The sequence below is a fragment of the Gopherus flavomarginatus genome, chromosome 3, assembly GCF_025201925.1.
Source record: "Gopherus flavomarginatus isolate rGopFla2 chromosome 3, rGopFla2.mat.asm, whole genome shotgun sequence".
NCBI lineage: Eukaryota > Metazoa > Chordata > Testudines > Testudinidae > Gopherus > Gopherus flavomarginatus.
In genome coordinates, this window is record NC_066619.1 from 283,186,742 (window position 1) to 283,212,613 (window position 25,872).

General features: G+C 42.0%; 1 protein-coding gene across 3 annotated transcripts in view; it reads left to right on the forward strand.

The window, feature by feature from the left end:
- Nucleotides 1–25,872, forward strand: part of EXOC6B (exocyst complex component 6B) — a 435,787-nt gene that overhangs the window by 56,956 nt on the left and 352,959 nt on the right. For all 3 annotated transcript variants that reach the window (XM_050943361.1, XM_050943362.1, XM_050943363.1), the window contains exons 2-5: nucleotides 16,751–16,916; nucleotides 23,131–23,178; nucleotides 25,157–25,247; nucleotides 25,351–25,396. In XM_050943361.1, the coding sequence (XP_050799318.1) occupies nucleotides 16,751–16,916; nucleotides 23,131–23,178; nucleotides 25,157–25,247; nucleotides 25,351–25,396 (351 nt within the window). The remainder of the gene's footprint in view (nucleotides 1–16,750; nucleotides 16,917–23,130; nucleotides 23,179–25,156; nucleotides 25,248–25,350; nucleotides 25,397–25,872) is intronic.

The following is a 25,872-nucleotide window of genomic DNA, read 5'->3' on the forward strand; positions in this document are numbered from 1 at the left end:
CAGGCCTCATCCTTGCGCTGTGTCAGTGTTGGGTGCAGCCTCTCCGCTGAGTCCATGTCCTTGGGGCAAGCTGCAGAGTGATCTCCCACTTCTGTGCAGCCAGTGGCCTGTCCTCCCCACTGCCATGCTGGAGCCTCCACATTTGTTTGACAAATTAAAATTTGCAGAATTTTAATTTTTTGGGTACAGAATTTTTATTTTTTTGCCACTGAATTCCCTCAGGAGTAAAGTTTGCAGGCTCCTGCCCTACTTTTCAGTACAGTATAACCTTTGTGAAATTGTGACCATAGTAGATTATTCAGGGAAAAGGTGTTATGATATTTCCAAATTGCTTTTGGTAACTGCTGTTTGGGTTTGTTTTCTGAGAACTTTCCTCTTTGTTGATTCTGTGTCTGGCTTAAACTCTTATGAAATCCAATGCAATTGGAGTCTGGATTGCTCACCAGCTGAAGTACCTGGCTTCAGCTGCTCTGTACTTGAAGTTCAACTTGGGGTCTTCCAGGTAATCAGTCTGGACTCACTTTTGTCACTTTCACACCAAATCAAGCTGCATGTTGTTTGGCAGAGTGACTCTGCTTGAAGAGAAGCCTAAACTAAATGCAATTTAGAATTTACAACACTAGGTGGTGGTGTCACTGAAAATGTCTGGTTGAAGAACGGGATGATGTAGTTGACTCAGATTAAGGAGCAAACCAGGTTCTCAGTGTCTCTGTTTTATTGAGTTACGGCTCTGTCAGCATGTGTCCACTTCTCCCACAAGTGTCACTCTCTTCCATGCTTCCCCTTACTCATGAAACACCATTCCTAAATTAGTATGAAAAACCACAACCTTCTCCTTCAGATCATTCCCCATGACTTACCTCTACTTTGATGGCTGCTGGAAGCTGCCAACTGGCTATAGCTGGGGAGAGGGCCAGTGGTATTTACCCAATTAAAAAAAACAACCATAAACTACTTTTGATTTCAGAAATGTCAAGTCATGTGCATAGCCACCTCATGGAATTGTGGGATGCTTCTGGATGAGTTCCTGGACCTGCGTCAAGCAGGACTGTGACTACATTGCAAAGCAATAGGGCTTGGACCTCTAGGTCCTGGCGTGAGTCGAACTTGGACCCTGTAGGGTTCTAGGACCCCGGGGTTAGCACACATTCTTATTTCTCCCACCTATCTCTTCCTTTCCCTTCTAGTGTATTATACCCACTTGTTATGCCTTGTCTTAAATTAGATTGTAAGCTGTTTTGGGCAGGGACTTTAACTTGTGTTTCTCCAGCACTCGCTGATCCCAGTTAGAGCCTCTGGGTGCTTTCTTAATGTAAATATATCATCATCAAATGTATCATCAATTTACAAATGGGGAAACCGAGGCACAAAAATTAAGTGATTTACCCAAAGAAGGCCACACAGTAAGTCAACATGAGAGCTGACTTCATCATCCAGTGGTGCTAGCCTGGGACTCGGAGACCCCAGTACAGTCCCCTGTGCTGCATTCCTGTTTTGCCTTGGGCAAGTTGCATATTCTGTTGCTTCAGTTTCCTTGCTGTAGGTTAAAATATATATAAATAATTTAAAAGATTGTTGGGAGTAATTGTACTTTCCTACCTACCGGTCATTGTGAGATAAATACCCTAATGATTGTGGGCCACCTCCCCCTACTGTGGTAATGGGGATTAAAGGTATGCCTTAGATAGACATACACTTACACTTACAAATAAGTTACATCTTCAGTAACTAACCACCATTAATGCAAAGCTGCTGTCAGTGGAGTGAGACATTTCCCAATGTCTGGATGCTTTTTGAACTGTATTGTACGAATGTGTGATGTTTGAGGCATGAAACAATTATATGTAGAGTGGCCAGTGTTCTCACCGTGCCCAGGACTACATCTTACTCCATTACTCCCGTCCGTTGTGCCTATTCAGTAATAGAAATAACAATACCAGTCCATCTCTTCCTGACATGAAGGTGGCATAACTTGATTAATTTCCGGGGTGTGTGTGTGTGTGTGTGTGGGGGGGGGGGGGAAATTGAGAAATCCTAATCTGATGAAGGAATTCTGACAATGACTAGTTTCATGGTCCTTTTTACCTCACATATGGTCTGGCCCTAGATTCTGGAAGGCACGACAGCAGAAGTTCTAGCTACTGCATTCAGAAGCCTCTCTAGATGTCTCACCTGTTGATCTTGCTGCTGGCTTGTCCTTTTTGTATGTAAGCAAAGCTGAGCCTTAAATGCATGAAATAGTTACTGAGTTTAGAACCACTGTGAAAGCAGCTCTGGATCTATTTACTGGGGAAGAGGGAGACAGGACAGAGACTGTCTTTTTGTTATGTTTATATAGAGCCTAGCATAACGGGGCCCTGTTCTGTGATTGGGACCACTAGGTGGTACCACATTACAAAGAATAAATAATAGTCTGTTGCTAAAAGATGAATTGCATGATAAATGATTTTAAAAATTAGGCAATCTTAAATGTCGAAGGGGGAGGATGTTATGATTGTTTTGAATGTGTAGACTGAAAGCAAACTGGATCCATTCCATCAATCTGTGCCTTGCAGGTATTACAAATTATTTATAGAGCTGGAATAATTTCACTGGCAGCTATGTTTCAAATTGTAGCTTTTTTTTGGTGCTTAAAGGAAAGCTGCACTTTTTTTTACTTTTCGCTATTTCTCAATCTCTGATAACTATCTTTGGTGGTGTCTCTCTAAGTGAGAATTGCCACTGTACAGATTCTTCCAAGGACTTGGTCCAGGACACGGGGAATGGGGCTCTTGCAACTTAGGGCGTGTTTTAAGTAGGGGACTTTCCAGTTGTTATGGGAAGATGGCCAGCGGGAGCCGCTGGAAGCGGCATGGGCCGAGGGACTTACTGGCTGCCACTTCCAGTAGCCCCCATTGGCCTGCAGCAGCAAACCGCGGCCAGTGGGAGCCTTGATTGGCCGGACCTGCAGACGGGGCAGGTAAACAAACTGGCCTGGCCCGCCAGGGGCTTTCCCTGCACAAGCGGTGACCCCAGTTTGAGAAACACTGGTGTAGTGACTACAATATTAACGCTTTTAAAAAGTTTTTGAAACTATTTTTTATTCAGTTATTAATATTCTGAACCCAGAGCATATTTTTGCATACTGTTTGCTCCAGTTTTTTCTATATGCATCTGAAATTGGAAGCTTTGTTTGCACAGCATTTTCAACAGTTTGTAGGGCATCTGACTCTGCTGAAGCGTAAGTGTTTACGCCCCAGCGTCAGTGACTGATCACTGCTTTGAGAATAGTTTTTCTTTGCCAGCAATGATTGCTGCAAGACTTTCTATAGTAGGTTGTAAATCTTGAGATATGGTAGGTTGGATTTTAGGGTCTTAATCTCTATTGTCAGCTTTAACAATTATCAAATGGGAATTGTACTCTACCTTATTGTATATAAAATAATCCCATTTTCCTTTCCAACTCTCTGCAGGCAAGAACAATGGTTTGTATAGAACGCAGTATGTTTGTTTGTCCTTAGCTGCGGAAGAGCCAGCTGAAAGAGGAGCTCAGGTTACCCTTAACTGTATGAAAAGGGTTGAGCTAGTTATTGCTGATGTTAGCAGGTAAATCATTTCTGTAGGCAATGAAGGAAACAAAGAGAGCTTGTTGGGTGGGAGCAAAAGGGGCAACTTCTCCAAGGACAGGAATCAGGGATGTCATTTTGAATCCTCTAATAGTGTGTGTGAACAGTGGAGAATTAGCCACAACTATAAATTCACTGTAATGCAACTATTTTGCACCGTGTTGCTACATATTGGATTGCATTTGTGCACCATTGCCAATGTTACCTGAATAGAATCCCAAATGCTACTGTATCTAGTGAAGATTTTCCTTCAGGTGGTGGTGTGTCCAATTTTTTTTTAAAAAAGCAGACCACGCATTTTGGTGGCCATACAGTTTGTTCGGCCCTTGAATTAGTGGCATCTTGGATACAATCTCTATTTCAAATACAGTTACACAGTTAATAAAGGAGAGTGAAATTAACACATAAAGGCAAGTGGGGAAATAGGTGTTTATCTGAGACTTGAAAATGAGACAGATTCAGTGAGGTGCAGGTACAGGAAGGCTGATCTTCTAAAAATGCCTGCATTTCATAGATTCATGGAGTTTAAGGCCGGAAGGGACCATTAGATATCTGCCTGTATACCACAGATATCTGCCTGTATATGACATTTCATCCCTGTATTGAGACCAATAACTTTTTTGGCTAACACATATTTTCCAGAAAGACATTCAGTCTTCATCTGAAGACACCAAGATATGGAGAATCCACCACTTCCCTTGCTAGTTTTGTTTGAGTGGATAATCACCTTCACTATTAAAATTAGCACCTTATTCTAATTGGTGTTTATCTGGCTTCAGCTTCCAACCTTTAATTCTTGATGTGCCTTTCTCCACTAGGAAAGAGAGCCCACTAAATACCTGGTATTTTCTCCCCAAAAAGGTAACTTATATTGTAAACAAGTCACCTCTTGATCTTCTTTTTGATAAGTTAAACAGATGTAGCTTTTTAGGTCTGTCACTGTAAGGAATTTTCTCAGTTCTCAAATAACTTTTGTGGGTCTTTTCTGCAGCCTCTCCAAAATTTTCAACCCTTTTTAAAATGTGGATGCCAGAACTGGGTGCAAGATTCCAGTATCGGTCTCTCAGTGCAATATGCAGAGGTAAAATCACCTCCCTACGCTTTGAGAGAGAGCTGAATTGCATTCCAATTAATTTATAGCTACTTTCATTTTAAACAATGCAGTTTTTATGTAGTAGTTTTATTAAAGGACAGAGCTATGCCCACCAAAACAGGAACATTGATATCTATAATTCAGTGTGTTCTCTCTGTGTTGTAGCACATACACTATGCATCCAAGCCATCCTATGTTCCCCTTTGCTTTATCTTTAATAAAGAACTGAATGTGCTGGAATACCGTGGTAGGCCAAGCAGAGGTGAGTTGAGGACATTGTGTTGTCTTTAATACCGTGTCCTCTGGCATTTATGCATGTGACTGACCCATATTTCAACACTTTTTTGCCAACAATAGTACATGAGGTATGAACTCGGAGACTCTCAACAAAGGAAGTGTGACTGGGGCACATTGCTAAATCTCTTCCATTGTAAACTGGTGTTTTTGTTTACCATTATTGTAAAGATGATTCATTTCGGTTTTAATATTAACCAGCTTGGAGGGGCTGAATTGATCTCGCTTGGTTCTAGCTAGCATTCCTATCCTACACATGGTGCAAATCAACTGTCCTTCCAACTTGAAAGAGCTTGAGACAGTAGGACCCACTGACGCATCGCTTTTGTTCTTGGGGAATTGTTTCCATTGTGTTCTCTAAAAGGAGGGAAATTAAAAGTTTTGCTCATGGCCAGTTCTCTTCATATTTGCCTCAGTTGGGGGGATTCTTGTTGGCTGTAGCTATGCTGGTTGCCTGGCTTTGGGTAGCTCCCTACGTTTCCTGGCGCTTTGCAACACCGCATGTTAACTTTTTTCAAGCTCTCCCTCTTAGTTGCAGATGATAAAAGGCCTGTTTTCCTAATGGGAAGATTGTAACCAAACTGTTCAAACTTAATTTAAATTGGAGTCATTATTCTTGACATCCTCTTCTTAAAGACTTGTTTGGACTTGCTGGCACACAGCAGCTCCTGTGTTCCATCCCAGATGTGGCCGAGGGATCTCTGCATTACATTCTTTAAATTGCTTTGCTCTTATAAATAAGCAACTGAGTGGTGCTTCAGAGCACTTAATAAATATTAACAGAAGGCCCAATCCTACACCTCTGAAGCCAATGGGAGGGTTGATGTTGACTTTAGTGGAAAGAGAATTGGGCCCTACGTAGCTCATGTATTAGGCTGTTTGCTTTAAAAAAAAAAAAAAACTGTGCATATTTGCACTCCTAGGTCTTAGCCTCTTAGTGTGACACCTGTGGAACTCAACTAGTCTTTGGCCCTTGAGGGCAGAGGTAGCAGGGGAGAATGCTATTCAGACTCTCTACTGGCTTTTGTGCATGTCAACACCACTGAGTATAAAAGTACACCCTCACCAAGGATGTTGCTGTCTTTATCTCCCACAAGCTCCAAGAGACCTTGGCAGCAGAGGTAGCTGTAGCTAGCGGGAAGATGAGCTTCACCTGTGGTGCTGCATTCCAGGATCCTGAGCTATAGTGCTGGGATTCATTTGGAGGAAGAATTTAGTGGTCTCTGAAGCTCTTTGCATTCTGGATACCAGGCTTGCATAGCTAAAGGATGGAGCTATGGATAGAAACCTCCATTCTGGTTGATTCCCTCCCCACAAAAAAAATGGTAGGAGCTTAAAAAGCTAGTCTGCAAGAGTGCAGGACTAGCTCAGTACCAGATATGGATATCCTTTGACTCAGGTGAAATGGTAGTCGGGGCAGTTGACATGGGGGCATCCATGCATCAAGCTACTTGGCTGCAGGCATGCAGATTCTACCAGGAGGTTCACAGGAAGGCACAAGACCTGCTTCATGCCAGAGAGGATGTGTCTGGGGAGCAGATAGTCTTCTTTGCAGCAAGCAAAGGAGATGAGAGGCTGCACTTCATTTCCTGGGGCTGCATCTTGCTCCCTGGGGTCCTTCTTCAAGAGAGAAAGAGGAAAAATTCCTGCCTGGGTGTCTGCTTTCACATCAGTGACTGGCAGGAAAGGAGAAGAACAGTATCACAGATGCTGAGGTGTGCCCTCTAGGCTCAGCTCCACTCGTGGTCTCTGTGGTCTGCATCAGAGAGAGACAGACCACATTTTCTTCCAAAACAAATCTAAATGAGACTTAGGACAATTTCCCTGATTTGAAAATCTTTATTCTGGATTTTGTAAGAGAATTGTCAATGGTTCAGTAGAGAGAGCATGAAAAACTGGTTGAGAAAAACTGCTAGTTGACTATTCAGAACAAATAAAGAGCCTCTGAGGTACTGTACAGAGTCTCAGAAATCTCCAAACCAAAATCCATGAAGCAGATCAACCAGCTAGTTGAATTATTTTCCAGCATCTAGAAATACCAGAATAAATATGCACTTAATTCATTTAGGTGCCCAAGTAGAACCCAGAATCTCTAACTTATGTTCTTGGCTCTGGTACTGACCCACTCCCTGCCTCAAATGAGTGTTGTGAAAAATTACTTTGAGATAATTTGCTGTGGATCACTATTTGTTGTATGTTTTATCATGATGAGTGCAGAGGACCTCTCGAGGTCCCTCCTGTTCTATGATTACACAGTGGCCAGAGCTTGGGTAGGTCCCCTTGTGAAAAATGAAATAAAAACAAAGATAGGAGGATTGGGGCCCCATTAAATACAAAATAGTGAGGAAATAAAACAGTGACAAAATGCCAGGAAATTTGATCCTCTGTCCTTAATTCATCGTTGTGTGAAGTAATTCCATAGGTCTTGCCACAGTGTGATATGTTTAGGAATGCAGGGCTTAACGTTAGTAAGCAGGGCTTTGGAGCGGAGCCTGGAGCTACTCTGGAGCAGTGGAGCTTCAGGTTTTTGCCTGGAGCTGGAGTGGAGCCGGAGCACAGCTCCAAAGCCCTGTTAGTAAAGAGTGCATTTGCATTGTCTCTGTAGAATCTGCACTTGTGGCACATGTGAGTGGCAACCGGTTTGAGATGGCTTATGTCCATGATCTGTCAACAAAGAGGCTTCTGACTTTCTTTTTTTATAAGACTAAGCTGAGCCACATGAACCAAGATAAGTGTCTAAATTTAAACTTGCACGAATTTTACTAAATTAGTTTTAAAACACACATCTAGTTAACCCAAGGACAGTTTGTCTGTGGACAAGGCCTTGGTAAATTCTTGACACGGAGGGAGGGATAGCTCAGTGGTTTGAGCATTGACCTACTAAGTCCAGGGTTGTGAGTTCAGTTCTTGAGGGGGCCACTTAGAGATCTGGGGCAAAAATCAGTACTTGGTCCTGTTAGTGGATGCAGGGTTCTGGACTCAGTGACCGTTCGAGGTGTCTTCCAGTTCTAGGAGATAAGTATATCTCCAATTATTGTTTTTATTATTATTTTAACTGACAGCAGTGAGATTAATTGCAGTATCCTGTTACGTGTCTGCATGCTAACGAGATCCAAAACTGATCAAAGTGTACTGCTTTGGCAGTGTGACTCTGAGAAGCTATAGTTGTTGCTGCACTAGCCTTCCTGCTTACTTTAACGGTAAGGGAGCTAGCCTAGACAGGGACAGTGAACGCTAGTATTTTAGGCTCTGTGCTGTCTAACCCTGTTCGGAACAGGGAACCACAATAGGGTGGTTAAGGGCTAGTCTACACGAGGTATTCTGGAGTAATGTAGGGTGGGAATTTAAAGTGGAATCGCTGTTTCAGAACAACTTCATGTGTGGATACTTATTCCAGGATCTACTTCTAAAATCCGTTAAGCTAATTAGGGAAAATAGTACTTTTATTCTGGAATAAAAGATTTCACACCTCAAGTTATTCCAGAATAATTTGTACAGTCAAGCTCTAATTTGCTGCCAGCACCCACTGGTAGAGCTTGACCCAGTGGTAGTAAAGGGAAGGAATTTTAGAAATTTTTTTAGTATAGATAGGACCGAAGGGGTCAAGTAAATATTGAGATCCTGTCTTTTTATGGTAATTAGCAGGCCCATAGCACTTTTGTTAGAGTAGGGATATTAATGGTAGTTTCTTGGCCAAATCCCTGCTCGTATTATTGTTCAGACTCACTAAATTTTTCCCTACAATTTCTTAATTTTCTGTCTTAAACTTATGTAGTAATTTTATTAAGCAGCTGCTGTATTCACTCCAGAAATGGCCCCACTTCTATGCGGGGGAAGTGATCTGTATGTATCCCTTTCTTACTTAATAGGGTGTTGAGACATAATTCATGGCTGTAAGGTGCTTTGAGATTCTTAAACGAAGAGTGCTACTGAAGTTTAGCATATTAATAAAGATCCATAACAAATTAGTAAAATCAGTGTTTTTCTGAATAAAAAAACAACACGCATTCACACCTCATACTGTTATCTTCTTTACAGTCTTCTCCTTGCCCCAAGGCTATTATCACTAAGATATGCCTTAGTGTTTGAGATGTTCCCGGTTGTGGTGTGGTATTACAGGTCTGTCGCATCTTACGTGCATTTAACATGCGCGATTTCAGCTTTACGCGGTCGGCAAAAACACACAAGAAAAAAAGACAAATAATTTTAATACTGTACCTGTAGTGCGGGCGATTCCACCCACCATTCAATTCAATGTAATTTTGACTATTTGCGGTTTTCGCTTTACGCGCTAACTGTGGAACGGAACCCCCACGTAAATGAGACTCACCTGTACAGTATTTACCTGTGAACTGTGTGTAACACCTAGACAAGTGTGGGAAGGGTCGTAGCTTGCCTGAATTTTGCATTATCTGTGTACTGTTGTTTCTTAAATGACGCCTTTGGAACATTAAAGGCCCTGTATCTACTTCCTATTTCCCTAAATTTCCTATTCCAGCAAAGCCATGCAGGAACCATCATCTATGACAGAGTTAGCAGTCACAGCATATCTTGCTGTAAGTGGTGAAGGCAGGCGCTAAGGAAATCCATGTTTCATGAAAGGTGTTAATCGGTGCCACCTAATGTTGTGCTGGTTAGATTCAAAGATCAGCATCCTAGCTACACAAGCAAACTGATTGTGGGGATTGGGGTTACAATGGGATAGCTTCTTGACCTCCTTATAATATGATTAGGACTTGCTTGTAAGGGCAGAGTCTAACCATATTTTAACTGCTGCTCAGTCATGTTAGAGTCTGCAAAGAGCAGGATTTATTTTCAGGAACTGCTTTCTAGTATAGAATCTAATGACAACATAAACCACTTCCCCTAGTAGTTTGCTAATGTTTACAGTTGTTAAAGGGATTCTGTCAATGTAAGTTGAAAATACAAGTTCTGGGTTTATACAAATAAAGGAACCACTTTCTAGACTGTTAATACAAAATTTGTCATGATTACAAACTTTTTTTTTAATTAAAAGTACGCAAAAGTGGTGTGGCTTTAATGTTTCCTGGCAGTGTTTGTAACCCAAATGTCAGAACACTCTGCTGGTTCAGGAAAGCCTGAAAGTGGATTGACTGATCATCACTGCAAAAACTTAGTGAAGTGCACAAATAAAAGTAGCATACAAGATGAAAAGGAAATTTCATACTTAAGATTTTCAGTTGAAAAAATGTCAGGTATTAGTAACACGAGTAAGAGAACTAGGTTTTTTGTTTTGCCTTTTTTTTTTTTTTTTTTTTTTTTAAGTGTGATCTGCTGGTGTCCCTTTGCTACACAGACGTTTTGCAAACCACAAGAATATGAACAGAGGAACTCAATGATTTTGGTGTTTCACATTGTGTGCTAAACAGATCTGAGCCTGTCAAACTTTGTTTGACCCCTTCCATGGGCATATTGTATTAATCTTTTTTTTTAATATTATGCAGTAATTAATTTTTTTCATCTCATTTTTAACTTTCAGAATAAACAAAATGCTAGTGCTTTTATGTAGCCGAATGAGAAGAAATGTTTCCGAGGCCTTAAAACCACTACAGAAGATTAAGAAGGAAAGAAAAAAATTGAAGTCCGGAACCAGACCCAAGAACTTTTTCCACATATTAATTGAAAACAAAAAGCAAGACACTTCTGTTCATTGTCCCCAGAATGTCCTTGCACTGTTCCAGATCCTTTTTTTTTTTCATTTTGTCCCCAGAGATTCCTTGGGAGATATTTCCTGCCTCTCTCCCCATTCCTCCTCCTTCTGTAATTTGTTCAATTTCTTTTTTTTCTGTTAGAGATCGAATCCTGCAGTCATAAAGCAGGCAAAACTCCCATTTGGAGTAAAGGTTGCAGGGTCAGGCTCCTAATCTATCGTTATTTGAAACGGATTAGAGTGCTGGTAGCCACGTTCATTAGTCCCACTCTTTTCAGGATGCAGAACAAACCTATAGACGTTCCTGCTCAGGCTGAATGCTGTCTTGGGAAGTGTTTCTTGTAGTGTTGCATTAGTATTCTGCTGTGCTTGAATAAGTCATCTTTGAACTTACATAGAACTTTCCATCTGGGGATCTCAAAGACCTTTGCAAATATTAATGAATGAACTCTCAAAGCCCCCCTGTGAGATAGGGATAATGCTTCCCAATTTTACACACAGCTTTTCTATGCCCTTTCCCTCAGTGACTAGCTCGGACATGCGGGAAGCTTGTGGCAGAGCTTGGAACAGAACCCTGGACTCCTATTTTCCAGGCTTGTCTTGTGCGGTAGCCACAAAACCATTTCACCTCTTCCTCCTCCCCCCACAGCCACCCAGCCTGTGCCTGAATGCATTTTAATGAATTACTAAGACGTATGGCAAGGAGTGGTCAAAGTGTATCCCAAGGGCCGTATGCAGGTCATAGCCATCCAGGTTTTAGAATGAGGATATAGCTTAGAGACAACAAGGTGCAGTGGATCAGGATGAAGCAGTGCAGTGTAGGCCTGTCACAAAGATCCTCACTGCCATGTTAAAGATACAGGTGGCTTCATAGTGCTCCAATTCATGCCACTTGGATGGGGCCTTGAGGGCCCTGATGATTGACAGTATGGGCCTTTGATGCGTGAAGTTTGGCTGCCTTGCTGTATGGGATAAACTTTGTTAAAAACAAGACTGTCGGACAGAAACTGCTATGCCTCTGGTACATCATTTGCCTTTTATAACTTTCCTGGAATGCTTTTTCCAGTTGACCTTTGCAAAACCAAAGCTTGTTTTAATGAACATGAGCATTATGAAACACAGTGACACAATCCAAGGTCATGTTGAGTCTTGAATTTTTTGTTTTTAAGTTGCTTTTTTTATGTGCTCAGTAAACAAAAACTCCAATGGGCAGACAAAAGAAGGAACACTTTTACAGAACTTCTGTCGGAACATTTCCAAGGGCTTTACAAGGTTTCAGCCTGGATGCAAATGGGATAGAGTCCCAGAGAGGATTAGAAGTGAGGGCAACAGGAATAATTGGATAAAATGGATGTAGACTAGGTGATGGATGCCTACAGGCATAAGTAGGCAAGTAAGAGAGTAAGTCAGAGTATGCAGGAGTAATGCAAATAATATGGGGAGAGAGGTGATCGAACAGCAGAGTGTAGTGTGGCCTGTTAGTGATCCGGGTAACTATAGGCCTGTTAGTTTGACATCTGTAGTATGTAAGGTCTTGGAAAAAATTTTGAAGGAGAAAGTAGTTAAGGACGTTGAGGTCAATAGTAATTGGGACAAAATACGACATGGTTTTACTAAAGGTAGATTGTGCCAAACCAACCTGATCTCCTTTGAGAAGGTAACAGATTTTTTAGACAAAGGAAATGCAGTGTATCTAATTTACCTCGATTTCAGTAAGGCATTTGATATGGTTCCACATGGGGAATTATTAGTTAAATTGGAAAAGATGGGGATCAATATGAAAATTGAAAGGTAGATAAGGAACTGGTTAAAGGGGAGACAACAACGGGTCATACTGAGAGGTGAACTGCCAGGCTGGAAGGAGGTTACTAGTGGAGTTCCTCAGGGATCGGTTTTGGGACCAATCTTATTTAATCTTTTTATTACTGACCTTGGCACAAAAAGTGGGAATGTGCTAATAAAATTTGCGGATGACACACAGCTGGGAGGTATTGCTAACAGAGAGGGACCGGGATATCATACAGGAAGATCTGGATGACCTTGTAAACTGGAGTAATAGTAACAAGATGAAATTTAATAGTAAAAAGTGCAAGGTCATGCATTTAGGGATTAATAAAAAGAATTTTGGTTATAAATTGGGGACACATCAGCTGGAAGTAACAGAGGAGGAGAAGGACCTCGGAGTATTGGTTGATCCCAGGATGACTGAGCCGCCAATGTGATATGTCTGTTAAAAAAGCTAATGCGGTTTTGCGATGCATCAGGTGAGGTATTTGCAGTAAAGATAAGGAGTTGTTAGTACTGTTATACAAGACACTGGTGAGACCTCATCTGGAATACTGTGTGCAGTTCTGGTCTCCCATGTTTAAGAAGGATGAATTCAAACTGGAACAGGCACAGAGAAGGGCTACTAGGATGGTCTGAGGAATGGAAAACCTGTCTTATGAAAGGAGACTGAAAGAGCTTGGCTTGTTTAGCCTAACCAAAAGAAGATTGAGGGGGGATATGATTGCTCTTTATAAATATATCAGAGGGATTAATATTGGGGAAGGAGAAGAATTATTTAAGTTTAGTACCAATGTGGACACAAGAACAAATGGATATAAATTGGACACTAGGAAGTTTAGACTTGAAATTAGATGAAGATTTCTAACCATCAGAGGAGTGAAGTTCTGGAACAGCCTTCCAAGGGGAGTAGTGGGGGCAAAAGACATATCTGGCATCAAGATTAAGCTTGATAAGTTTATGGAGGGGATGGTATGATGAGAGAGCCAAATTTTGGCAATTAATTCATCTTTGATTATTAGCAGGTAAATATGCCCCATGGTCTGTGATGGGATGTTAGATGGGGATGGGATCTGAGTTACTGCAGAGAATTCTTTCCTGAGTGCTGGCTGGTGAGTCTTGCCCGCATGCTCAGGGTTTAGCTGATGGCCATATTTGAGGTCGGGAAGGAATTTTCCTCCAGGGCAGATTGGCAGAGGCCCTGGAGGTTTTTCGCCTTCCTCTGCAACATAGGGCATGGGTCACTTGCTGGAGGATTCTCTGCACCTTGAGGTCTTAAACCACGATTTGAGGACATCAATAACTCAGACATAGGTTAGGGGTTTGTTATTGAAGTGGATGGGTGAGATTCTGTAGCCTGCGTTGTGCAGGAGGTCAGACTAGATGACCGTAATAGTCCCTTCTGACCTTAAGTCTATGAATTGGTTAAAATGGATGTAGACTAGGTAATGGATGCCTACAGGCTTAAGTAGGCAAGTAAGAGAGTAAGTCAGAGTATGCAGGAGTAATGCAAATAGTAGGAGGAGAAAGGTGATCGAACAGCAGAGTGTAGTGTGGCCAAAATACCTATTAATTTGCACTGTTGTAGCCGTGTTGGTCCCAGGGTATTAGAGAGACAGGGTGAATGAGGTAACATCTTTTACTGGACCAACTTCTGTTGGTGAGAGAGACAAGATTTCAGGCTCCACAGAGCTCTTCTACAAGTCTCTCTCACCAACAGAAATTAGTCCAGTAAAAGATATTACCTCCTCTATCTTGTCTTTCATAATTTGCAGTAATTTTAAATGGCAAGAATGAGTTAATGGGAGTATTTAATTGAGAAGAACAGCTGAGTGTTGGAACTGGTATTGAGTCAGAATTGGTGGTCGCTAGGCAAATATGACAGCAATGAGTTTAGAGGATATGAAGTTAAGACTTTGGTGTGTTTCTAAAAGGTATGCTCTAGTTATGGGCTTGATGCATTAATTACTGGGTGAGGTTCTATAGCCTGCATAAACCAGGAGGTCAGACTAGATGATCATAACGGTTCTTTGTTATTAAAACCTAGAAACGGCTGTAGATACTCAAGATGATATGATGGCGATAGGTTAGTGACTCATCAATTAAAATGGGGCAGATGTATTGTCAGAAGGAAATAAAATGGCCCTCATTGGTTTAAAGGCTGTCACCGGAAAAAGAAGCTTTTCCCTTTATCCATGAAGTCTTGATTTTTAAGATCCTAAATAAGATTTGAGCCCCGATCCTGCAGTGAGCCAGTATGGGTCCCTTCACCCATATGGAGTCCTGTTGAAATCAGTGGGTCACCACGCAGGCACGATAGTCTGCCTACAGTGAGTTCATTTATAGGGCCAGGACTTTGGGCTACAAACGTGTATGGTGTCAGTCTGGTGGGAATTTTGAGATGCTACAGAGAAAGAAACTGCAAGGTTTGGATGTGGTCTGCGTGTTTGGGTGTTGGAGATCCAAGTGTTGTTGAAGATGTCTGTCTTATGGGCCATAGTGGCAAGTGAGCATGGTGGCGGTGTAGACAGTGATCGATAAAGGGGAGAGTTTGGAAGGGAAGACAAGGGATTTGGCTTTAGCTGTGTTAAGTTTAAGTTGATTGATATCTAGGACTCCTAGGATTTGTTACTTCCTGTCACTGACTAATTCTTTGGCTTGAATAAGTCACTGGATGTCTGTATCTGTTTTGCCATCTGTAAAATTAGGGAGATGTGAGGCTTGCTTAATTTTCATATATTATATCGAGACTCTTGGATAATAGGTGTCATATAAATGCAAAACAGTATTTTTCCCTTGATGGGACTGCATTATGTCAGGTTGGAACTTTTTCAATTAGTGTTTCCATTTTCTTTTAAATTTATAGTGACATCCACCAAGGAGTTATATAGCTGAATAATACATATGCTATTATATTTTCATTTTTGGATTTTGTAGCTAAATGCAGGTAATTAGAAAGGATGTGCAGTGTTGATTTAGGATATACATAAGGAGCATTGCAAATAAATAGACCATCACTAGATGGCAGTCTTCCTCTAAGTTCTTAATAGTTGTTTCTTGGCAAAACTCTCTACCTGATTACAGTGCAATAAAAACTGCCATAATCAATACTGTGGCAACATCCTAGCTTTCGTGAATGTCAGGTCGCTGTCTCTTCAGATGCTTGTTCCAAAGGCAGAAACTGGATAGCACTGAAGAAGGCTGTGTTGTGAACTTCAAAGAATTGCATGCCTTTTTACTCTGCTTTTTGTCAATGACCATGAAATGTGCGTAGAATTAGATTTATTTAAAAGTTTTCTTTTGCAATCAAGGCAAAATAAGTAAAGACCCTAAATATGCAGGGTTTCTGCCCTATTATGACTCTTCTGAGAATGGGAGACTGAAAGTGCATAACTCAAGTTGTAAGAATATATCATAAGGATAATTAATCAACATTTTCCCCCTCAGTGCTTAGTCCCATTTTGATTTTTACTGTAGACACAGAGGGATGCTATCTTGGGTTCAGAAAGTGAAATTTTCAAGTGATTTAGGAGCACAAATGCCACTGAAAGCCAGACCTGTTCCTAAATCACTTAGGTACTTTTCTCCCCCAGCATTACTTAAAATGTTCACTAGGAGCCATCTAGTTGACCACCTCCTCTAAAGGGTTACTTGATACATCTGTTGAGTGTTTTTTTTGTATTTCTTTAGTTTCTTTTCACCCCCACCCTTTCAAATCAGTGGACAGCAGTAGTGAATTAAGGTAGTCGGTCTCTGAAACTACATAACGGCACTTTTTAACACACTTGCTGTAAACTTTGGGGTTTGCAGGAGAATCAGTGAGTCAGTCAAGAAGGCTAAATTCAGAATTAGATGTCTTAAAATTCAGTCTTCAGATATCCTGTGGATTGTAAGCCTGTATTTAAAACCTTTCTGCTCATGCTAGAAAATTAATGTGCTTATGATCAGAAAAAAAGTATCTTTCATACTTTACATCACTCTTTTATCTTTCTGGAATAACAACTGCTTGTTTTGCTGCCAAGACCCAGTTTGCTAGGCTTACAGAGGCAATGTATCTGCCGATGGATGAGTTGTAATCTAGTCTGCCCCACAGAATTGTCGGTGATGATCCTGTTACAGTGTTTTCTGTCTCTGATGTACGGAGCAAAAAGAACATTGTTTACATGCCCCTCCCTCCCCATCCCACCACTTGGTCCAGAGGCTATTGGTTATGGTTTAACGACTAGATTTTTGTGAATTTATTCTAAGTAATTATATAAACAGGTGACACACTTCTAACCTCTGTGGAAACTCTTTCTTTAGGTCTGTCTATGATGGCGAAGAGCATGGTCGTTTCATGGAAAAGCTGGAAGCCCGAATTCGAAACCACGACCGAGAGATTGAGAAAATGTGCAACTTCCATTACCAGGGCTTTGTAGATTCTATCACGGAGCTCCTGAAAGTTAGGGGAGAAGCCCAGAAGCTTAAGGTAAGACAGAAATTTAGCAAAGACATAACTTTGTTATCAAAGGGTAATATTGTGGCACAGTGAAATATTTTCGTTTCTGATTTAGGGCTTGTCTTCACTCCACTGTTAGCTTGAGGTGTAGCTTGAGTTTTGCTCCTAACATGACTCCTGTCCCCCACAGAAATCTGTCTTGAGTTAAGGGGTGTTTTAACTTTGAGCTAACTGGTCCATCAGGAGGGATGGGTTGAAGCTTCAAGCTGGTGATGCAGTAGCTCATGTTACAGCTGATCAGCTGCTAATCCATTCACTCTGTGTGGTTCAAGTGTTTTGCAGTGTGATCGCTCTGGGTTAGGTCTACATTGAAGTTGGAAGTGTGTTTGCAGCACATGTAGACATACGTGAGCTAGCTTTGATACTAGTAGTGGTGAGTCTGCAACAGCATGGACTTCAGTGAAGTCTTGTCCTTTGAGTATATAACCTGGGTCACATGGATTATATGTATACACTATCTGCTGCTGTGGCTTCATTGCTATTGATATCCTAGCTGGCTAGATTAAAGCTAGCTCGGTTATGCCTTCATGTTTTGCAATCGCTCCCTGCCCCCTCAGTACAGTGTAGCCATACCCTGTAACTCTGCTCTCATTTGAGCTAGGCTGTGAGTTGAAGTTTGACAATGATACTAAATTATTTTGGCTAGTAGAAACATAGAGGGTTGTGAGAAACATCAGAAGGACCAAGGCCTTGTCTAAACTAGAAAAGCTTTCCTGGTCATTTGCACCACTATAGCTATACTAGCAAACGTTTCTAGTATAGACACACCTTATACCAGCAAAAGACTGCACTTTTGCCAGTATACCTTATACCAGTTCCCTGAGTGAAATAAGCTTTAAGTGCATATCAACAGTGGCAAGCAACCTAGAGATGAGCTCTGAGGGAAAAGGGAGAATCCAGATGACAGTCTGTTCTAGATATAGGGGGCAGGTGGAGTGACAGGTGACCTCGGAACTGTCTCTCAGACACTGTATCGTAAACAGGGCCAGCTCCAGGTACCTGCTCAGCAAGCAGGTGCTTGGGACAGCCAAAGGGAAGGGGCGGCACTTCAGGCTCTTCGGTGGCAATTCGGTGGCGGGTCCCTTGGTCCCTCTCGGAGGGAAGGACCTGCCACTGAATTGCCCCCAAAGAAGAAAGCGGCGCAGTGGAGCTGCCGCCGATCGCGATCATGGCTTCTTCTTTTGCTGCTTTTCCGCTTGGGGAGGCAAAAACCCTGGAGCTGGCCCTGGTCCTAAAATGTGAGGAATGAACAAATTTGTCAGTTCTAAAAAATGTAACATCAGAACAAACCCTCCCTCTTCTGAGTTTCCGGAATTGGGGAAGCTGCCTCATTTTCTTGTGGTATTTTCTTGAGAGTGGTTTGGGGCATGATTGATGTGGAGATGTGTGTTCTTGAGGCCTAGTTTCATTACAGGTTTCAACAGCAAGGAGTCACCGATAGTTTAACAGAAACCATCCAGGTACAGTGAATAGGCTGGCTCTTTAGTGACAATGACACCCCCCGCCCCCAAAGACACCGTGATTATCTCCGGAGTGTAACACAGCTAGCCTTTCTCACTTGGAAGGACGGGGCAGCCTGAGGTGGGACCTTTTGGGTAGTTGTATGGAAGTCTAAGTGCAGAAGATGTGGGAGGGGAGAATACTAAAAATTTCCCAGAAAAATTCTTTGGAGAGTAAAGAAAAGTTTCATCTTCTAATATGCTGAGGTTTTAAAAGTAACATAACATTGCTTTATCGCAGTGCATGTGTAAGGCATATCCTACCAGGACTTTGGATTTTACTCATACAGGCCCACCATCCTGCAGTTATGCATGCAGGGAAACGCCAGGTCTCGCCTGGAGGCCCATTGACAGGCAACACCGATTGCAGGATTAAGGCCAAAGAACATATGAAAGGAATAGCTTACTCTTATACCATTGTTTCTAGACAAGAATACAACATTATTTGAAAAGATTTGTTGTGGTTTCTGAATCTACAAATCACTTCTTTATTGGTGGCCAACTGTGAAGTCCATTCATGTACCCTTAAGGATCCCTCAATTTCCAAAGCCATCTGATTTATAAAATGGCCCAAGAGAAGAATATGCAGAAATCTGTTTGTGAAAAGTAGTGGAATCCTTCTCATGAGGGTTTCCCTGGAGACTCATCCATGGATCCAGTGGAGAGTGTTCATTATGTTCCAACTATTCATTCTCTACAGGATTTGTTTTTGTTTTTTTCCTCAATAGTTTTAGCCTGACATAGTTCCATAGCATATGCATTAAATCTACATCTTCAGTATTTCACCTACAGCATTTTTCATTTATATAGGCTTTTCTTTAAGTTTCTAGAGTCCTGTGTAATCTTATATTTACAGTATTTCCTTTCAGGCACTCTAGATAGCAGGACTTAACCCCACCCCCCCGCACGCCACTGAAGCGCAAACACCACTGGGGTGAAACATGGCACAACACTAACTGTTTACAATACAAAGTGAAGAAGAATGCTGTGTCCATTTTAGGTGTCAGAATTCCAGTTGAAATTTGCATCAGAACATCAGGGTTAAGTCCTCTAACTTTTTCAGGGAATACTGTGTGCTTATTAAGGCTGACACATAGTCCGGAACTCCTTCTTTTTTTTCTTTTTTTTTTTTTAAAAAACAACTCATCCAGAAGATATTTCCCAACAATGTATCTCTCCACTGAGACAATGGTTCGTTATGGTCTCCCTACCTTAGCTGTGTAGGCTCTGCTGTACTAACAGTAGTAGCAACTTACATTTTGCCAGAAGAGCAAGCACAGTCACAGGAACAGATCTTCAAAAAGGCGTCACTTTCACCGGGACAAATTTCTAATCATAGCAACATTTAAACTTCTGCTTACTCTTTGATTGTAACTGTGCAGACTTAAGGTTACACAAATTCACTTTTTTACATTTAATCTCCTAGTTTTACTTTTTTTAAAGAACCTTTTACTTATTTGGCTTGTAAAATATTGCACCATGAATGTCCTTGGTACCATGCACTGCACTCTCTTCTCCTTCATATTCCTGCTCATAACTCCTTTCAATTGCCCTTTCATTGCTCTTCTCCTGCCCTCCATCTGATTGTCCCTATGTTATAATTAATTTAAACAAATGCTTGGTACCACATGTTCCATATAGAGAAGAATGAACTAAGTAAGCCCCTCTCATGATCCTTCACTACCATATCCTCATCCTTCCCATGTCCCCACCTGCTGTTTGTTACCCCTTGCTGTGCTTGTCTGTCTTAGATTATAAAATCTCCAAATCTCTTTGTCTGAAAATCTCTGTGTGTGTCTATGGAACTCCTATGTAAATAATCATCTGATCTTCTGTGTGTGTCTGTGGTGCTAAAAAACTGAAAATGTACAAGGACGGAACATATTCCTGTTGGTTTTTGCTTTAGCTGAGATTGAGATGTCATTTTAACAGAAGACTTGTATAGACTTGGCATAATTTTTGGAGCAGGTATAAATTAGCCTACGTGAATTCTTCTTCCTAGTAGGATTTTTCAGGGTATAATAAAATAAAATAATCTTCAGAGGAGATACCATGCTCGTACTTGAAATATCTCAGTACATCATAAAGGAAATGAGCAGTTTTTGTGTAGGGCAGTCAGCCAGGAGGACTGAACCTCCTGCAGGAGGTAGGGGGAGCACTGCTATGTGACCACTCGGGTGAAGTTGTAAAAAGTTAAGAGGTGAATCCTTCTTGTGTGCAATGTGATAAATTTATGGTAACAAGCACAAGCAGTTAAAGTCTGACAGTCATGGGGGCTGGACAGTTCAGGCAACTGGTATTGAGGTGGCTGTTTTAAAGCCTTTCACTGCTAGGTCATTAGTTTAAATCTGACTCAAGTTGGAAGTGGCCAGAAATCATTGCCGTCTGTTGGCCAGTCAGCGGCCACTGTGGAATGAGTTGCGTCTTGGTCCTCTTTATATCACAGATCCTCCACACAACATCATAACTGTCTTGTCGGCGTTCTTGTGAGAGCTGTAAAGGATTGAATGGCTTATGGAGACTGAATGATCCTCCCACCTCTAGAATTAGAGTATTCCAGGTCACGTTTGAGGTACATTGTGGGGCAATATAGCGGAAGTTTTCACTGCCATACATTTTGTAGTGGATAAGCAGAGGACCTCATTTCTAGGGTGTCAGTCTGACATTTTTCACTAATACTAATTCATTCAGAAATCTTGGTTGGTGCTCTTTCCTCAGCATGGCTGCAGCAGCAGATCCTTTCTATAGCAGGCGCAGCAATTGGTCAAGATACCAGAGTTTGTAGTGAGTAATGGTTTGATATAAGGGAATCATGACAGGGTGAAAAGTTGAGTATAAGCCAGGGTTGGGCAAACTATCGCCCGGGGGCTGCATCTGGCCCACAAGATGTTTTAATCTGGCTCTTGAGATCCTGCTGGGGAGCGGGGTCTGGGGCTTGCCCTGCTCCAGCTGGGGAGCAGGGTCGGGGGCTTTCCCCACTCTGTGTGGCTCCCAGAAGCAGTGGCATGTCCCCACCCCCCAGCTCCTACATGTAGGGACAGCCAAGGGGCTCCGCACGCTGCCCCCACCCCAAGCACCGCCCCCATAGCTCCCATTGGCCAGGAACCGTGGCCAATGGGAGCTGCAGGGGCGGCACCTGCAGACAGAGCAGTGTGCAGAGCCACCTGGCCGCACCCCCGTGTAGGAACCGGAGGAGGGACATGCCGTTGCTTCTGAGAGCTGCTTGAGGTAAGCGTCATCCAGAACGTGCACCCCGACACCCTCCTGCACAGCAACACTCTGCCCCAGCCCTGATCCCCCTCCCGCCCTCAATCCCAGCCCAGAGCACCCTGCTGCACCCCCAACCACTCATCCGCAGCCCCATCTCAGATCTCGCACCCCAGCTGGAGCCCTCACCCTCCTCACCCCAACCCTTTGCCCCAGCCTGAAGCCCCCTCCCGCACCCTGAACTCCTCATTTCTGGCCTCACCCCAGAGTCCACACCCCAGCCCTCAGTTTTGTGAGCATTCATGGCCCACCATACGATTTTCACCTGAGGTGAATTGGATGATTCCCTATAAAGTGGCTGCAATGAAGGGGGAAGCTCAGGAAGCTGTGATAGTGTCTACAGAGAGAGAGAGGCTCTCCATGTCAGAGAGGCCTGGGAGAAAACCTGACCAAGCCAGGGAAGGATGTCAGAGGCTCCAGGCAGCAAGTTCTGGGAGGAGGAAGAGAAACCTTTTTTTCTGTGGACTTATGAATGGACTTTGTTTTGGGGTTTGAACTGTATTTGCAGTTTATTTTATATTAATGAGCTCAATCCCCAGTGAGGGGTAATTTTTGATTAAAAAAAAAGCCTGAAATGAAATTTATTTGAACAATCCACGAGGGGAAACTGAGGCAGGCTGCCTGTAGTTTGACCCTGTACTAAACAGGCATGTATGTGAGGCAACCGGCCCTGTTACAATAAGTAAACCCCTTAGTTTGAAAGGTCTTTGGGGCAGGAACTGTCTTAATTTTTGTGTGTTGTACAGGAGCAAGCACAGTGCCCTTTATAACTATAAACATTATATAACTTTATAACTGTTAATCTAGAGAATTTAGACTTTGCAGGACTGAACATCACTGTTTCAAGAACAGGTATCACATTGACGGGGAAGGGGAGAAGTGGATGAATCCATGTTAACTACTTTGAATGGTTCATACAAACTGCCATATGAAACAGCATGTGAGCTAATTGATATTCAGTTTATAAGAAGCCATTCACTTGCTGACAAAAAATGCATTTGACCCAGATTATGCCTCCTTTACTCATATAGAATAGAATTCAAGTAGTGAGTACAACTTTTCATGAATAGCAGTGGCAGAATATTGTGCTATGAGGCACAGCTTTTCAAAGGTGGCATCTCGCAGTGTTACCCCTTTCTGTTTTTCACTGGTGTCTAGTAACTGGCAAGAAACTCTTGTCTGGCCACCTTTGTATCACCTGTGCTGCTCCTAGGATCTTTCCTTATGTCAGAAAATCCACTGAATGCCTTTTGATGAACAAAAAGCCAAATTAGCCACATCTATTTTATGGGGCGCAGAAGAAAATTGTAAGAAATTGCATGGAAGCTGGTGAAACCTATAGTAAAGGCAGCCAAAAAAAATCTTGATTACATGTAAATTTTAAAATTAATTTGTTTTTTTTTCTTTTCCTCCAACAGCATCAAGTGACAGACACGAATAGAAAACTGCAGAGTGAAGGGAAGGAAGTAAGCCCTGTATTTTTAAAAGCCTCCCTTATATGATCTATTAACTTTGAATATTTTAATGTATTATAATACTATTAGAATGCACAGACTTCTTGTTTCAGAAGTCCACAGCTGCGTGTGCAATACTCTTGATCACTTGTGTGACCACAGTGTTAAATCTGTATAATACTGTGATACCTTGTACCTAATTTTCATTAATGCAGTGAGGATGTGTATGAAGCGACCATCCCTTTCCATAATTTGTGGATTAAAACTCAATGGAGGGGGAAACCTGGAAAGCATGAAGACTTTGAAGTGATAATGCGCAAACAGTGGGCTCGATCCTCCACCCCTTACTAGTGTCAATAAACACTGAAGGATCAGGCTCCCAGTTTGCAGAGCAGTACAGCAGCAGTAAGTCAATGTGGTCTTCAGCTGCATATGTGGAGGCACTGAACCATGGAGCAAGTGGGGATCTATATGTTTTGGGTGTGGCTTCCCCTTTAAGTGCATTCAGTCTTCTGCATCTTAAAACGAAAGGGATATTGACAAATTGAAGGGAAATTATTGGATAGCAACACAGTTGGTTAGTGAGCTAGAGGCACTGATATATGAAGAAAGATCAGTGCCAGTTGTGTACATATATATAATATATGAGAAGTGTCTAGAAATGCCTATTCCTGCAACTCTTCTCATCCTCCGGGAGGGACTCTCACCACTTGCTCCTTATTCCCATAGAACTTCTTTCATCTTCCTAGTTCACAAAGAAATTCACTTGATTGTCAGTACTTTCAAAGTAAGTACTTTGGCTTATGAGCTTCAGAGGTGGAAAAGATCTGTTCCATCTTCCTGCCGGTATTGGACAGTTCCCTGTGGTAAATATCAGTGTTTTGAAAAATGGTGACTCCAACAGTGTGCTGCTGGTGAGTGCACTGTTCATACATCCTGAGGACTGGCTCTGGAAGATAGCCAAGTAATAACTTTGTGACGGCCGAGAAGACATCAGTATACAAGAGTCTGAATGGGGTAAATACACCTCTACCTCGATATAACGCTGTCCTCGGGAGCCAAAAAATCTTACCGCGTTATAGGTGAAACCATGTTATATCGAACTTGCTTTGATCCACCGGAGTGTGCAGCCCTGCCCCCCCGGAGAGCTGCTTTACCGCGTTATATCCGAATTCGTGTTATATTGGGTCGCGTTGTATCAAGGTAGAGGTGTACCAGGGAATGGGGGAGATTATTTAGGCTGATCCAGGGAGGCATAGCTATCAGAATAAAGGGCTGTGATTAAGAAAAGGAAAAGTCAGACTTGATATCAGGATAGAAAGAGACTCTGCCTATGGGAGGAAGACCATTGCCAACAGCTCTGCTCTTCAGGCACAATGGAACTCACTGCAATAAGGGTAAATCTCTTTTATGCGAGAGACAGAACTTCCCTTGGGTGTCAGCCCAAGGCTGTGAAATGAACTCCCTCAGGAGCTAAGTGCAAGGTGCATTTCTTTGCCCTTATCTACTCTAACATAAATGTATAACAGTGAGTGTGTGTGTGCCTGCGGATTTAAAAAAAAAATTAGAAGCAAAACACTTCCCTGCACACAGTTCTCTCCTTGGGCATGTTAGTTCCGTTTCTTGATGTACTACTGAAAGGTGCTAAGATAGACAATAGATGAATGCAGTATAAGAACCTACGTAGAATGGAAAAGGAAAAGACCTATTGCGTATGTGGAGTGGAGTACAGTTCATAGATTTGTTTCCAGAAGGGAACACAATGAGCTAGTCTAACCTACTCCACTACACAGACATAGAAGTTTGCTCAATAGCTTCTTGTGGGTTTGAAATTCTTCCCTACTCCATGAGTGAATAATGAGCTCTTTAACTCTCTTAGCAGGCATTGTTGTAGACCTACTGTTGGGAACTTGGTGAGATGAGTACACCATGGAGACACATGTTTTTTACCGCTATTGGCATAATTTAATTTTCTTTTCTTCTCTTTAAGTTGGTAGTAGCAATGGAAGAGCTGAAACAATGTCGACTACAACAGAGAAATATTTCTGCTACCGTCGATAAACTAACATTATGTCTTCCTGGTGAGGAATCTGAAATTGATCATTGCTACTTGTACAGTTTCATCTAGATTTAATTTCATGTGTTTTTGTCTTAATGTCTGTATGTTTTTTCTTTTCTCCCCAGTTCTGGAGATGTACAGCAAACTGAGAGAGCAAATGACTTCTAAAAGGTAAATTTTACAGATTGATGCATGTTGAAGAATCACAAAACACCCATCTGGAGACCTAAGTTAAACTCAACAAAGAAAGATATTCTCAGGAGTTGAGAGATCTATACCGCAGTTTGCTCAGCTTCGAAACTATCTAATTTCTCATTAGTAGCTTTCAAAGCACTCTTCCTCTCACCCTCTCTTCAGTCTAATCCAAATGCAGGTGCAGATTAGAATAGTTGCTGTAACAATGTATAATCTTTCCTCGTGTACCAGGTTTTTCTAGTGAATAGGTTCATAGCAACTTACATTTTTATTTATATATTTCAGTTTTGCACACGCGCACACACACGTGCGCCCCCGCTCCTAGACTCACGATTCAGTTACATAAAAAAATTGAACTAGCAGCTGCTCCTAACTAGAAATAGCTAACCAGACATGAAACACCTCCCCCTTCATTCCTTTACCCAACAAATACTATCAGCCCCTGTGCTTCT